The following is a 14,779-nucleotide window of genomic DNA, read 5'->3' on the forward strand; positions in this document are numbered from 1 at the left end:
CTTCTCCCCTGCAAGTTGCCCCTACTATCCCCAAGGCTGAAGGAGAGGCCGGTTCCTGGATAGACGCCATATGAATCCACACTATTCCAAAATAAGATCATGACAATGAACCCGCTTTAAAAGTCAGTGTCCTCTAGTTTCATTCGAAGGCCATAGCCCATGAACACACCCAGATAGATGGTTGTTCCATACATACAGAACACACATTTCACACAACACCAAATATTTCCAGTGTGGGACTGTGTTCGGGTTTGGTGAGTGAGTGACACCGTGTGTGTGTGTGTGTGTGTGTGCGCGCGCATGCATGCCCATGTGCAATAAAGTTAGTAGACACATCCCTGCACTGCTTCCCCAGACCTCTGTCCCTTCTTGCTCGTCCTCTTGGTTGGTCTGGCTCTCCCTGGCACATGCGGGACTTTGGCCACGTCCCCAGCCACGAGAGGTGGGATCATCCCAGCTGCAGTGTGGAGCAGGTCCATGGTTTGCTGAGGATGATTCTTGGGCATCTCATGTCTGTATTTGGAGTGCTGAAGGATGACTGCATTCTCAGGAAGAGCAATTTCTCTTCTCCTGACATGAAGTTCAGGCTTAGGTCGGTTGCATTCTTGGAGGCATCTCCCCTGGTCTAATGTGGTTTGTTGCCTTGAGGTCTCTTCCCCGTGCTCCTCCGACTCAGCAAGGTTCACAGTGGGATCCCTTGTGCTCTCTCCTGAGGCCTCACCCACCTCTGCGGGGTCTGCCTCGGGAGATGTGATTCCTCCCTCGACTGACCCACTCACAAGGTCTCTTTCCATATCGGTCTTCTGCATATAAAAGAGGACATAGGCAAGTTGGCGCAGGGCACAAGTCACAACGCAGGCGCTGACCTTAGCATCATCCATTTTATGCCACTGGCCATTTCCTGCCTTTACGAAACCTAAATAACGTCCACTGTGGCAACTCCACCCAGCATGCACCAGCACGGCATAGAGCACATAAACCAAGGGTCCTGCCCTCTGCTCAGACAGGGAGTGTTGCATGTCAAGGCACTCAGGATATTGCATCTCCTTAGTCATTTTGTTGCCTGTGAAGTCTGAGAATCGTTTCAAGACCAGGATGAGGACTTTTGCACAACTGTGCAAACTCAACACCTTGGACGCAGGCACTTTCTCTAGACACTTACTACAATGGTAGGCATTTTCACCTTCAAGCATTTCGGGCTTCACCAACTGCTCCAAAGCTTGGCTGACACTCTGAGCAGCCCCGATGTCCAGGCTGATGTCCAGGTAAGGTTCCAGAGTGCTGGAAATGCCTTGGCAGTGGAGACACTGGATTTGTGACCTCCAGTACCCCCCAAAGATATGCTGGATGAGGGTGCTGTCCTGAGCATGCTGAGAGTCTGAGGGCTTGTCTTCAGGCAAGCATGCTTGCTGCATTGCATCCAGAATGAACATGAGATACTCATGGGCATCTTCTTGCTTGTGTGTGTGGAAGGCGGCGAGCAGGAGTGGAAGGGGTCGGAGCACACGTCCAGGATGGCAGAGAACCCGGGTCATGTGAGCCTGCAGAGTACACAGCGTGCAGGATGTCTGCTTCCTACAGGCTGTCCCGTGCTTCTGGGACAGCACGTAGCTGGCAAGGGGCTCTGTGTAGGTCAGACACTGTAGGGTTGCATTCACGTAGCAAGTGTTCCCCATGTTCTGAAGCCCAGCTCCCACCTGGGAAAGATCCTCCCAACTCAGAGGCGTCTTGGTGGGAGGCCGCCCTGCTGATGCGGGAGCCAAAGGATCAGTCAGGGAGGAGAGTGTCTTTGATGCAGGGGATGTCTTCTCAGGCAGAGAGGGTCCTCCGTGGACTTCAGCACCACCTCTCTTTGACCAGCATGATTGGGGTTTGGGAGAGTCGTTGAACTGAGACTCCTCTGAGCGGTGGAGGTAGGCAGCCTCCATGTCGGCAGAAACAGTGTCCACAAGATAAATTCAACCAGGAGCTTCAGGTCACAAAGGGATGCTTCTCTCACTGAGCCAGTTTCCAAATGGCAGATAGTGACCCTCACCTCCACCTTTTATGGCTTTTGGGCCCTGGGATAAGGTACAAAATCCTCTAATCCACTGGAATCGCTTGATTGGATTACAGGATTTGGGTGTGGTCCCTTTCTCATAGAGAACATTCAGGTCAGTCCACCTCCTAATCTTGCCTCTGAAAACAGCCAACACATTCAGATTCTTCTCAACCTCTTTAAGTGTCCCTGCACCTTTCTGAACAGAATTTGTTCAGAGTTTCTATGTTCAAAGGAAATCTTTTTGAAAGTCCTTTTCCTTTGACTAACCGCAAGGGAGCCAAGGAGTGTCAGATGTCAGTCCTGTAGGACAGGGAAGATCACTTTCCCAAAGGAGCTGAGATATCACATAGGAACACGTTCTCCTCACCAGCCAGAGTGTTTGTAGCTGTAACCAATTATTTGGGAACGTGGCATCCATTGCTTTGCTTCTACACCTTCATCTCTCTCTACTATGATTCCAATATACAAAGATTATGAAGGTTTAGATGAATATCATTTTCTGCTTAGGTGTGTCTCGGGTCTACAACAAGAGAAATTCTCTGGCTGGTTTTATGCTTTGGGAAAGATTCCTTTAAAACTCCTTTTCCTGCAAGTCTATATCTTAAATCCAGTTTTCATATGCCTAATTTTAACTGTTCCTCAGGTAATTCTACACCAATATCCATTATATACTTTCGATTTAATTGGAGTATGTTGTAGGCTTGCACATTTTTTACACATTATGGTTTTGGCAGTTGTAGATGCAGGGAGGAAGGCACTGCGGTGGCTCGTGGTTTGGAAATGCCATTATGGTTTATTCTGCTTACAGAATTAGTAGTGTCTGCGGAAATTTTGAGTCGACAAGACAATTAATTCCTTCTTGTGACCATGACCTTTTCCAGTTTATGAATTTGGGTAAGTCTTAGGAAAGGTGGAAACCTAAGTCCATTTGTCTTCGTTACTAAACAGAGGCCAAGAACAACAGGAGCATTTTGCCAGGCCTTGGTCAGTGACTGGGCTTCAGAAACACTGGGGCCCTGCTGAATTCTTGACGTTCACTTGTCATCACTGGACACTAAGAGAATAAAAGTGTCATCTTTGACACCACCATGTTTTAGCATATTTATTCTGTAATCACGGAGTCCAAAAAAATTTTGTGTAGGATGCTCTTTATGATATCTCCGTTTTTAACTGGAAGTTTTAATTGACAAAATGAATGTTACATCATGAATATCCTCAAACTTTGACCCCATTTTCATTGCCATTAGCTCTAAATCGAGCAGTAGTGTTGGTAAAATACCAATAGTCAGGAAACAGGAGTCCTGAGGTTAATTCCCACGCTAAAATGTACCACTATGATTTCACTTGCAGAAATTTTGGTATCCACCAAATCCGCATGGACTTACATCTCCATTCAGAGACACACACACAGGCACACACACATAGAGCCCACCCGCTGTAGGCTCTGCAAATGGACATTGTTTTCTCCTGAGATGGGTTTTTCTTGTGTCAATGCTGGTAGCTTTGCGGGAACTGTGATTGTCAATATTTAACCCATGCAGCTTGTTTATTCTTTAGTGTTAATTTAGAATTGTGTGTAGTGTTTTATGTCCCTTAATAAAATATTAGCACAGATGAATAGCGTGCATGTCTTGCTTTTGATCTTGTTTTGTGAGGGGTTTTTCTCGGCATTTCTGAACCTCTCTATAATTATATTAATTCCATTAATTCCTCCAGCCTTAGTTACCTGAGGGGAGACAGCAGCTTGATCGGTTCAGGGAATACGTAGACATTGAGGATCTCCTGCACACCCAGGGTTCTGCGTGAAGTACTGCATAGGGAACATTGATCCCTGAGCATCCAGGGTGGGTGCCATTAGCACCACACGGGGCCTCGGTTGCACGTTGGTCTGTAATGGGACGAGTTGACGGTTGTCCTCTATACATATCCCAAAACCCACTTCAATGTTGGTTCATGCTGCCTCCTTCCTGAGGCCTGGGCATGGAGATTTTTCACCCTCCAGATGATTTCCCAAGGAGGCAATGTTTGACAAGTGGGCACATAATGGTCCAATAACACGAGACCCAGGACTGGTTGCTTCCTTCTGACTCTCTCTCTCTTTCTCTCTCTGTCTCTCATCCTCAGGCATATCTCTGATGTGGGCTCATGGAAACAAAACAATACAACACCATGTGAAACCAAACCAAATGAAACTAAATGAAACAAAACCAAATCAAACCAAACCAAACCAAACCAAAGCACATCCATTGTCGTGTTGAGAGAATTTCTTTTTTTAGGAAAAACAACTGACTGCTCTTTCTTCGCTCCAGAGCACATGTTTAAGGGTGTTCCCGCTCTCTGTGCAGATGCCTGTAGGTGGAGGGTAGAGGAGCTCCTGGATGAGCTCACTGGGCTTTTAAAAGTCAGAGGTCAGTAGAGAAGCCATGGTGTGGGATCCTTCTCCTGCCCCCAAGACCTAAGTAACTGCCATTCATGCAATCATTATGTGACCCAAGTCAGAGTCTGGTCCCTTGAGCCTTGGGCCCCGGTCTCATCCCATGAACACTTCCCTATTGCTATCTCACGGCTTCTGACGAAAATGCGGCTTCTTGGGCACTCAAGGGATGCGTGCAGTAATAGAAATGTTCCCTACTTTCTGGAAGCCTATGAAGATCCCAGAGGTCCAAGGGTAGAAAGGCCTGTCCTCACAGGGGATGTTGGGATTGGAGCTAGTGAAGTAGCCTAAGGAGTCTTGAACCTGCAGATATATAGGGTACAGGGGTGAGGAGACAGGCAGGCGTGAGCAAAGGGCCATAAGGCTGGGTTCTCCATCAGAATTGGCACTTCATGTACAGTTGAGGGGATTCATTCCATGTGACCAGGGAGACCAGGGAGAAAGGCTAGCTGAAGAAGTCCTGAGCAGGCCCGTGCTCTCCCCTCTAGTCACCTCACGTGTCTTTTGCTTCCCCGCCATCCATTAACCAAAGCAAAGCAAAGCAAAGCAAAGCAAAGCAAAGCAGACCAAACCTGTCTTCCCAAAGGAAAATCCACTCCCATCCAGATATGGAGGAAGACAGAGTTATCTGGACAAACTGGCATAGGTTATGGATACACCATGAGCGTGAGACACTAAATCTCAAAATTGTCAAGAAGCAAAACTTATAGATGGAGAACCATAAAATTCATTCCAGTGACAAAAAGCCAACATGAAGAATGTATCTATAAAATAAAAATGTAAAAAAATTGATGTTAACAAAAGCCTTAAAATCAGAGTTGAGAAAATATGAAACCAGGTGAAAAGGGGAAAAACACAAAAAAGCATCGTATAATTTTAAACCGCAGGTATAGGAATCATTAGGTAAATGCTCAAATTCTGTATACTGTGTTGTCCCACACCCGGGATACGCAGTCCTTTGATGTCCATAAACATGGTGTTCATGGGATCTTCGGAGCTGATCTTCCGGGGGAGGGGCATGCTGCACTGATGCACAGTGGTCTGTTGCTCGTCTGGTTTACACCTCCCCTTGCCACGGGGTCTGGCTCATTGTGAGCTCTTTCTGGTTTTCCTGTGTGGCTTCGTTCCCTGAAAGCTCCCTGTGCCACTTTAGGAGACCAGCACAAAATGGCTGGAATCTGATCTCCAGTCTCAGAGCAGAGAGATCAGGCTCCTGCTCTTCAGTCAGCTCTCAGGGACAAGCAGGAGTCACTGCTGGGGGTGCCAGACGCTGCAGACTCCTGTGGTGGATGCCCAGACCAATCCACCTGGAGGAGAGAGAGGGTTGCCCTGTTACTGTTTGTTCCAGGGTCTCTGCACTGAGGGCTGTCCCCCGGTGGTGCACCTACACCCTCTGTCTCTCCCAGGGCAAGGCGCAGGGTCCCCACTTCCCTGTCCCTTGCAGAATTCCCAGGTGGAGAGTGGTCAGCCGACTAGGCAAAGTGGCTCCAGTTTTACGGCCAACTGAGCTGAGAGCCCCCTTGCACTCTTGGTGACCATGACCAGTGTCCACAGCCCAGGATTTGGGAAGGCCACCCCCTCGGGCATCCCCATTCTTTCTGGAATTCTGGGAATTCTGAGACACTGTGTCCGGACTAGTGTCTGCCCATTTCACCAACTGAGCTCCTTTCAGGCAAGGTTGTCTCTCACCAGATCAGATTGCTAAGGCTTGCAATTGTGGGCTCCGTGGCCCTTTCCTTTCCCAATCCTGGGATGTGTAAACTGCCTGCCCTGCCATTTGCCTTCTGATGTATCACTTTGGATTCACGTCTCGCATCTCCCACCTTGCCGAGGGTGGTTGCTTTTCTACTTGCAGAGGTCCAGCAAGTCTTTTATTAAACGTCATGTTGACTTCCTGGCTGTTCACAATGATTTGGTAGCATCTACCTAGCTTCAAGGATCCAGATGAACTGAGGTCCCCAATTCTTCTACCATCTTGCCCCTTCCCTATAATTTTTCATTTCAATTGTAATTTTGCCACTGATTTACAGACTTGAACTCAATGATTTTTTAAAATATATTTATTCTTGAGAAAACAATAATCAATTTGCCAGGCTCCTCGGGGAGTGGGTACATACACAACGCCTAATATCTTTTGTAAGTTATCATAGAAATACAAGTATTGTGATGAAGCTATTTGGAGTTAATGATGTGCATAGAAACAGGGTTAGAGGATGATAACACCTCTAACTAGTTCATATCCAAAAGTAGATACTGATGCATTGATGGGAAGCCAGAATGGTCACTGTCCTCCTAATTTCTGTCAAATGCACTTAGTCCTATTTGGGAAATTTCAAATTCGATGTAGAAAACTCTTCTTGTTTAACTGATGTGCAGTATCTGATGGCTCTAGCTTTGCTTATTTAATAGAGGATGCACGGGCATAGCTCGTTGTTTTCCTATCCCGAGGAATCCACCCACATGTAGAGAAAGTATCCTCTTTCTTTTAGAATATAAAATAAATATGTGTCACTTGCTTCAAAAAGTTAAAATACATTGGATCCAGAAGTGATGAGGTCTGAAGACAGGTGGAAAACCATTTGTCTTACTTAGACAATATTTAGAATCGTTCATTTAAGTGTGGATGTGTGTGTTGTTCGAGTATCTGTGTGTGTTGGGGGTTTGTTTCAGGAAAGAGGGTCTACCTGGAGGAAGACCAGACCTTGCCCACCCCACAAGCTGTCCTCCAAAGCCCCATCTGCCCTGAAAACTCTAGTGATGAATGACCTGTCACTCTTCCTGCAATTTTCTCTATCCTACAACAGTCATGTCTGGGTCCAGGTGTGACTCTGAGACTGGGCTAAATAGTTCCCTCTGTGCCCTGAAATCCTGTGTCTGTCATTTTGGCTGGAGCCGTTTTGTAAAACCTACCAACCTTTGCATCCCTGGATCCAGGAATTCCAGATCAAAGAAGACTGATATAGTATTTTTGGAATTAAAGGGTTTAAACCCACAAAGTGGAGTTCGATTTTTGAATGACTACATCCAATGAAGTCACTTTTATTGTTGATTTGATCTAAATTGACAAGACTCTTAAGTGACATGGAAATAGGGCAGCATGCATGAATGACGAAGGAAAAAGCCACAGAAAAATCCACATATACAAGTCAGTCTGTAGATTTTGGTATCCAAACTTCTGCTGGATTAACATGTGCTTTCATACGCACACACACAAGCGCACACATTATTTGATCTTATGTCATGAAAACCTCCATAATTACCCATTCAGCTCCCTGCACGGTGTGGCCAGCACCTCCAGGAGGCCCTTCTCCCACCTGTGCTACCCACACCTGCGGAAGTCCACCCACCTGGTTCGCATTCCATGGGGGAAGTCACAGGAAGGAGCCTTGCACGGTGATCTCAGACCAGCAGGGGGCGACGCTGGCCAGCACAAGTTTTTCCTAGGCTTCCAGGAGGACCCCACTTTGTGCAGTTGCTCAGGCTGGCAGGTGTGCAGCTCCACACTTTGGGCTGCAGCGTGTGCAATTGCTAGAGCTGCAGAGGCACGATGAATATTTACAGAAGGTCTGGGAACGTGGTATTCCCACCTTGCAACTCTAATGTTGGCACAGCTGGACACTGCATTCTGAGGAAAGGTGAAAAAATCCTTCATGTGCTGTGCTTCCAGTACTCCACAGTCCTTGCTCATCCCCTGTGCAGCCCCTGCATCTGTGGAAATCGTGGCTTTCAATGGAAGACTGGAGGCCCTACTGAGAGTTAAATATTGGTTTGGAAAAGAGTAGATAGGTTGTGACCCTGTAGGAGCCAGGAAGTTTCTGATAATATTGCCCTGCTAGTAATTGCTCCTCAAGATTCACCTCTGGCTAGGACCTTCCAAGCAGGGAAGGAGGCCTGAGGAATCGCTCTCAAGAACAATGTTACTCCCTATCTATTTTTCGATCTACTGTTTTGTCCACCTATCCCTGAAGAACCTATCTGTAATCCATGTCTCCTCCATCATCTCTCCATCATACACCTAGAAATATCTCATTCATCACAGTCCACATATTCACTTTCACATAATAGGAGAGGAGATGATTTTCCCGCTGCTGTGCACTTGATTTCACAGAAACTACTAAGGCAGGACTGTCTTGGCCCAGTACATAGTAGTTTTTAAACATAACTGTCTTGTGTTTTAAAATGACTTAGCTTGTGAAAAATCCATTAAAAATGACATTGGCACAGGCATGTTGACTTCCATGTCTCTTAAACATCCTGCCTGCAATGCTGCTACTTTCTGGTGAATAACTCCATGACCAAGAGAAGAGAAAAAGAAAGTAGAGGAGCCCCAGTTTGCACAAACACCACAGTGTCCTCCATTAACTTGGTAATGAGCATGTCTGCACGTGGCCTGGCCCAGAGCCTGATCCTTTATACTCCTGAGCGCTTGCCCCCAGGCCTATAGCCTTCCCCACCGCTGTGACACAGTCAGCACACACTAGCTGCACTGGAGCTTCAGTTCTGTGAAAGCAAGTGTTCCAGAAGACATAGGAAATAACCGGCCCCCTCCTGGACTCTTCTAAATAGCACATGAGTTAGTGAGTGTGCGTGTCCAACATAGATATCATTTAATTTGGAATAATTTGTGTGGAGTCAGTCTTCTTGAATGTGTAACTCATGAATCGAAGTGTGAAGAGAAAGGACGGTTTTCTGAAATAGCTGCAGTTTTGAACACCTGACCCAGGGTTACAGGGCACCAAGGGTTCCATTCAGGAGCAAATCCACAACCCCAGACTCAGAATCACACAGGAGTCCAGACGTATACCTTCTGACTCCGACATTCTTCCATGCAAACTTCCTTCCTGGAAAACACTCACAGTCAAACACACACACACACACACACACACACACACACACACACACATTAAATAGTATTGTTGAATTGGAAAGACAAATGGTTTTCCAGATATTTTCCTACCCCATCACTTTTTGCTTCAATGCATTTCTGCATTTTGGAGCAAACAGCTCATATCTAACACACATTTAAAGAAGAGGACAAGTGCTTAGTTACTTGGATGTGTCTCTGAATTACTCAGGAAAGAGAAATGTTGAGGCACATTAGTATATCTTTTTTTTTTTTTCAGAGAAGCAAAATTAATACTCATCAGATAACGCATCATTTTCTCTTAACAAACTTTGGCAAGAACAGTGTTCTATTTGAGCCTTAATCCTTCCAAACATGACTCCATGAGTTTGATGGAAGCTGAAAGGACAAGGAGATAACTTGCCTTCCCTAAATGCTTCTTTTCTAGTGCACGATATTAAATGAGTTATTAAATTTCTGACAATAGGCTCATCAATGCTCTGTATAAAAAGAAGTGTTATTTCTGTGAGTGAATATTTCCTTTAGAAATGTGGATGTTTAGGATGACTCCATGGGGCAAGACCAAATCCACTGACTTGGCATCAGTAACTGCTCAAATACTGGTCCAAGTGAGGGCACCCTCTGGTGTTCCCATAATCAGTGTCACTTTGCCAATCATTGCGTTGTTATTATCCGAAGCCTTGACTGAGTTGGATATACATCTTGGAAGAAGATTTCCTGGAAAGCCTCGAGAACGTAATACCATTGCCTGAGCTTCCTGCAAATCTTTCACCTCAGTTCAGAGCCCGGGGTCCAGCAATTTTCAAAGTAGCATCACTAGGGGGGATTTCTGGGTCCTCAGATATTCTGTAATTACCCACTGTCCCTTTAGGGCCCTAGGAAATGCTCACACTGCAACCCCAAGCCATGGAGATGCAGACCTCCCTCCCTGGGCACCTGCACAGTGTCAAAGCCTCCTGGAAGCTTAGGAAAGGATTCTGGTTGCCGACGTCGCCCCCTGCTGGTCCAAGGACTCCTTACACGACTCCCTGTGGTGACCTCCCTGGAGAACCTGAAGCCAAGAGGGTGGACTTCCTTAGGTGTGAGTGCACTGCAGAAATTCATGTGGGAGCTGCCAGCAGCAATCATGCAGGGAGCTGCGAGGATGCTAATGAATGTCCTCATGAGGACCATTTCAATCATATGAGCATGTGCATGTGTGTGTGTCTCTGTGAATAGAGATGGAAGTCCATGAGGAATATGGTGCAGGGTTTTAGACTGGATAAAAAAGCAGGACCCATCTATTTGCTGTCTACAAGAGACTCATTTTAGACAGAAGGACACCTACAGCCTGAAAATAAAAGGTTGGAGAACCATTTACCATTCAAATGGCCCTCAGAAGAAAGCAGGGGTAGCCATCAGATAAACTAAAATTTATCCGAAGACTGTAGTGAGAGATAAAGAGGGACACTATGTCATACTTAAAGGATCTATCCAACAAGAGGACTTAACAATCCTCAATATATATGCCCCGAATGTGGGAGCTGCCAAATATATCAATCAATTAATAACCAAAGTTAAGACGTACTTAGATAATGATACACTTATACTTGGTGACTTCAGTCTAGCGCTTTCTACACTCGATAGGTCTTCTAAGCACAACATCTCCAAAGAACAAGAGCTTTAAATGATACATTGGACCAGATGGATTTCACAGATATCTACAGAACTTTACATCCAAACACAACTGAATACATATTCTTCTCAAGTGCACATGGAACTTTCTCCAGAATAGACCACATATTGGGTCACAAATCGGGTCTGAACTGATACCAAAAGATTGGGATCGTCCCCTGCATATTCTCAGACCATAATGCTTTGAAATTAGAACTCAATCACAAGAAGTTTGGAAGGACCTCAAACACGTGGAGGTTAAGGACCATCCTGCTAAAAGATGAAAGGGTCAACCAGGAAATTAAGGAAGAATTAAAAAGATTCATAGAAACAAATGAGAATGAAGATACAACCATTCAAACTCCTTGGGATAGAGCAGTACCAAAGTTTCTACAAATAGTCCTATATTGGTTGATTTTACTGTGGGTTTTGACCTGAGGCTTCATCTCTGCTGAATTTTTTTTTTTATTTTATCATGATTCTGCTCAACTTAGAGCAAATAACAATGGAATAGACCTACAAATGTGGATCACCAAATTAACTGAAATAGTTATCAGTCTACTAGTTTTAAAAGGACCAATGGACGCCTGCCTGGCTCAGTCTGAAGGGCTTGTGGTTATTGATCTTGGGGTCGTGAGTTCGAGTCCCACATCGGGCACAGAGTTTCCTTAAAAAAAAAAAAAGAAAAGAAAAGCACAAGTGTTTAAAAATGCCCCAAATCAATAAGGCTCCCACCGCTGAGCTGGCCCATGGTGGGATGGGACTTCCCACCTGCTCCTTCAGCCGCTGAGCCCCAGCACAGATAGTGCCAGAGCTGAGAAGCAGACCAGGTCCTCCTTCTCGGAGCTCATGCTCCAGGGGGAAAGATGGACAAAATACGGAAAATCATCAGGAATGAAAAGAGCAATTGCTCCCTAAAAAAAGAGCCTGGTGCTACCTCTGACTCCTGAACTCTACAGGTGAGGCTGTGTCAAACTGTGGGGCTTTGACAAACGCAGAACCTGGGGTTCCAGGGAGCCACTGAGGGGAGGAGGTGCAGATCCAAGCAGAGCCACTGCCTGCCAGGATCACAGCCTGTGAAGAAGGCAGAAGGGGGCATGAAGCCAGCTCTGTGTCCTCTGTTGGGGGCCAAGGCTGCTCCTCCCTTCCTGAGGGGGCTGGGAAAAGGTTGTGTGGATGGAACTGGCTACAGACATGGAGATGTGACGGGGGTGGGGGTGGGCACTGACAGCCCAGACGGGAGGCATTCCAGCACATTCCAGTCTGAGGAAGAGCCCGGGTCAGGGCGACACACTGGGTGCACCGCTGTCCACAGCTCACCCAGTGGAAATGAAGGAATGGCCTGTAACACACGACAGGTAGGGTTTCAGGATGAGGACAGCCTCACACCTTCTGGGCCAAGACTCCGACAACTTCTGTAGGGTTTGCCTTGGATTCAGGAGCCTAGGATCGTGGGAAGCTATTACCCATCCCTCCCCCGGAGGGACTGTCATCTTCTGGGCCTCCAGAATGAGAATACAGGTGCCCACGTGTGTGCACACAGGACCTTGTGGGCCTGGACGCAGGAACACACCAAGGAAGAACATGTGGTGGAAGGTATTTCCTGCATGTGACACCCGCCTCCAATGTCATAGATATGATGCCACAGTGGCCTGGGGACATCTGGAGGAAGCACCCGCTAGGATACTCCCTGTTCCACAGGCAAGACGCAGACCATCCCCGACAGGCACAATGGCTTCTGAGGGGTCAAAACCAGGGAAGAATGGAAAGTTGTGTCTGAACCCAGGTGTGTTTCCAGGCTGGGGCCCTGGCTGCACACAGTCCTTCCCTGGGGCCTGTGGAGAGGGGTGCGGTTGTGTCACTGTGTGCACACAGGCCATTGCCTGCAGGGAGCGGGGAGCCGTCGGCACCCCGAGTGCTGCTCCTGAAGCTTCCTCCAGGAGTGGACTCAGGTAGGGGGTTCCAGGCAGTGAGGTCACTTCCTTGACACAGAGCCCAACAGAACTTGGAACCCCTGTAACCAGGCACCCGCATTCTAGGGCAGCCCCACCTCAGGCTCACTTGGCTGGAGACATCCGCGACTGAAAGATGTTCTCTTGCTACTTTCCCACTTCTGGGGACTCTGGTTTCCAGGAACCCCAGGGATGCCGCTTGTTCACAAGGGCTTCCAGTCAGAGGAAGAACCCGGGTCAGGGCGACACACAGTTCACAAGGGGCTGTAGACTTTGGCTCCACCATAAAATCCAACGCCTCAGGGCGTTTATCAAGAGGCACCATAAGGTACTACAGAGCAGCCCAGCCCAGGCCAGGCCACCTCTGCCAGCCATCCTGGGCAGCCCCATCCCCTCCTCTTCAGTTTCAGGGAAACAGGGATCTGTGGGCAGGTCACATCCAGGCTGGAGGAGGTTGCAGGGCAGCAGGTTCCCCGGTGATCCCTTCAGGGTCACCCTGATGTCACGGTGGGCAGGGTGGAAACAGGATTCCTGAGGTGCCTCTTACCCAACCCAGAGTTAACCCAAGGCCTGGCAGCTGCATCCCTTTGCTCTCCTTGGGGGAGGTGTGTGCCGACTGCACTGTGGTGTGTCTGGAATGGAGTCAGCTGGGTGTGCGGCCCAGCCAAGGCAGCCAGACCGGGCGCTGAGGCCTCCTGCTGGGCTGCCGGGCACTGTCTTTACACGGAGATCCACCCAGGACATGGGGCAGGAGGGGGAGGAAGAGGTGGTCTGCCCCACCGCCTTGAGGAACTGGGAATTGCCCTGCACAGCTAACAGAGGCCAGCGCGGGCTCCAGGTGAGTGCAGGGGCTGGGGCTATCTGACACCCAGGGCTCTGATGTGGCAGGAAGACCCCGGGTCCCAGAAGCCAGCCTGCAACTCCCCTGGGCTCCCCCCTAGACACCTGCTCCCACATGAGCTGGATTCCCCTCCTCCCCAAACTTGCCCCCATGGCCCTGACCCTGCCTGGGCCAGATGCAGAGTCCCTGTGCACAGATTTGGAGGAATATCAGAATAGAGCCTTCAGGGGATGGCTGGTCACCCAGTGGTTTAGCGCCTGCCTTCCACCCAGGCCCTTACCCTAAGAGTCCCGGTATCCAGTCCTGCCTCGGGCTCTCTGCACGGGGGCTGCTTCTGCCTCTGTCTGTGTGTCTGCCTCTCTGCTTTTGTCTCTCTGTGTCTCTCATGAATAAATAATAAATGTTTTACAAAAGAGACACACCATGTCTCATCGCACTCACTCTCCAGTAGTTTGCACTGTCCTATGCTTTCTCCTAACTGGTGCTCCCCGGAGACCCCATTGGCCTGAGGTCCTTCCCCACCTTCCCCAAGGCTTGAGCATGGTCCTGGTGAGTTGGGAGACTTTCTCCCAAAGGGACACGGGGCTCACTGTACTGTGTCTATTGCTCCGCAGTTAGGTTTTGAAGGAGCACATCCCTGACCCCCCTCCCGGGGTCAGGCACAGGGGCCTCGTGTGCTGCACAACATGTCAGAAGGCCAGTCGGTTCCCACAGCCATTGAGCCCTTCACTGATGCAGGGCTCGATGCGATTCCCTTCTGTTGCCAAATTACAGGACGGCGCTCAACATCCTGCAGCCCTCACACCCTGAGCCCTCCCACCCAAGGAAAGGTCTCCCTGTTGGCACCTCAAGAGACAGACGTGTGGTCAAATTCAAGGGGTAAAGCCATTAACGCAGGGAAGTGATGTTAAAACTCAGCTGGCAGTTGGACCTGGGATGCCAACCTCTCCCACTAGATCCTTGTATTGATCCAAATTTTTTTGAAAATTTATCC

The 14,779-nt window shown here is 48.1% G+C and overlaps 1 protein-coding gene across 1 annotated transcript; it reads right to left on the minus strand.

The window, feature by feature from the left end:
- Positions 1-323: 323 nt before the first annotated feature.
- LOC144295169 (ubiquitin carboxyl-terminal hydrolase 17-like protein 6) lies at positions 324-1,928 on the minus strand. The gene has a single exon (XM_077867619.1). The coding sequence runs from the start codon at positions 1,926-1,928 to the stop codon at positions 324-326; it is 1,605 nt and encodes a 534-aa protein (XP_077723745.1).
- Positions 1,929-14,779: the final 12,851 nt, after the last annotated feature.

This window comes from Canis aureus, chromosome 23 (genome assembly GCF_053574225.1).
Source record: "Canis aureus isolate CA01 chromosome 23, VMU_Caureus_v.1.0, whole genome shotgun sequence".
NCBI lineage: Eukaryota > Metazoa > Chordata > Mammalia > Carnivora > Canidae > Canis > Canis aureus.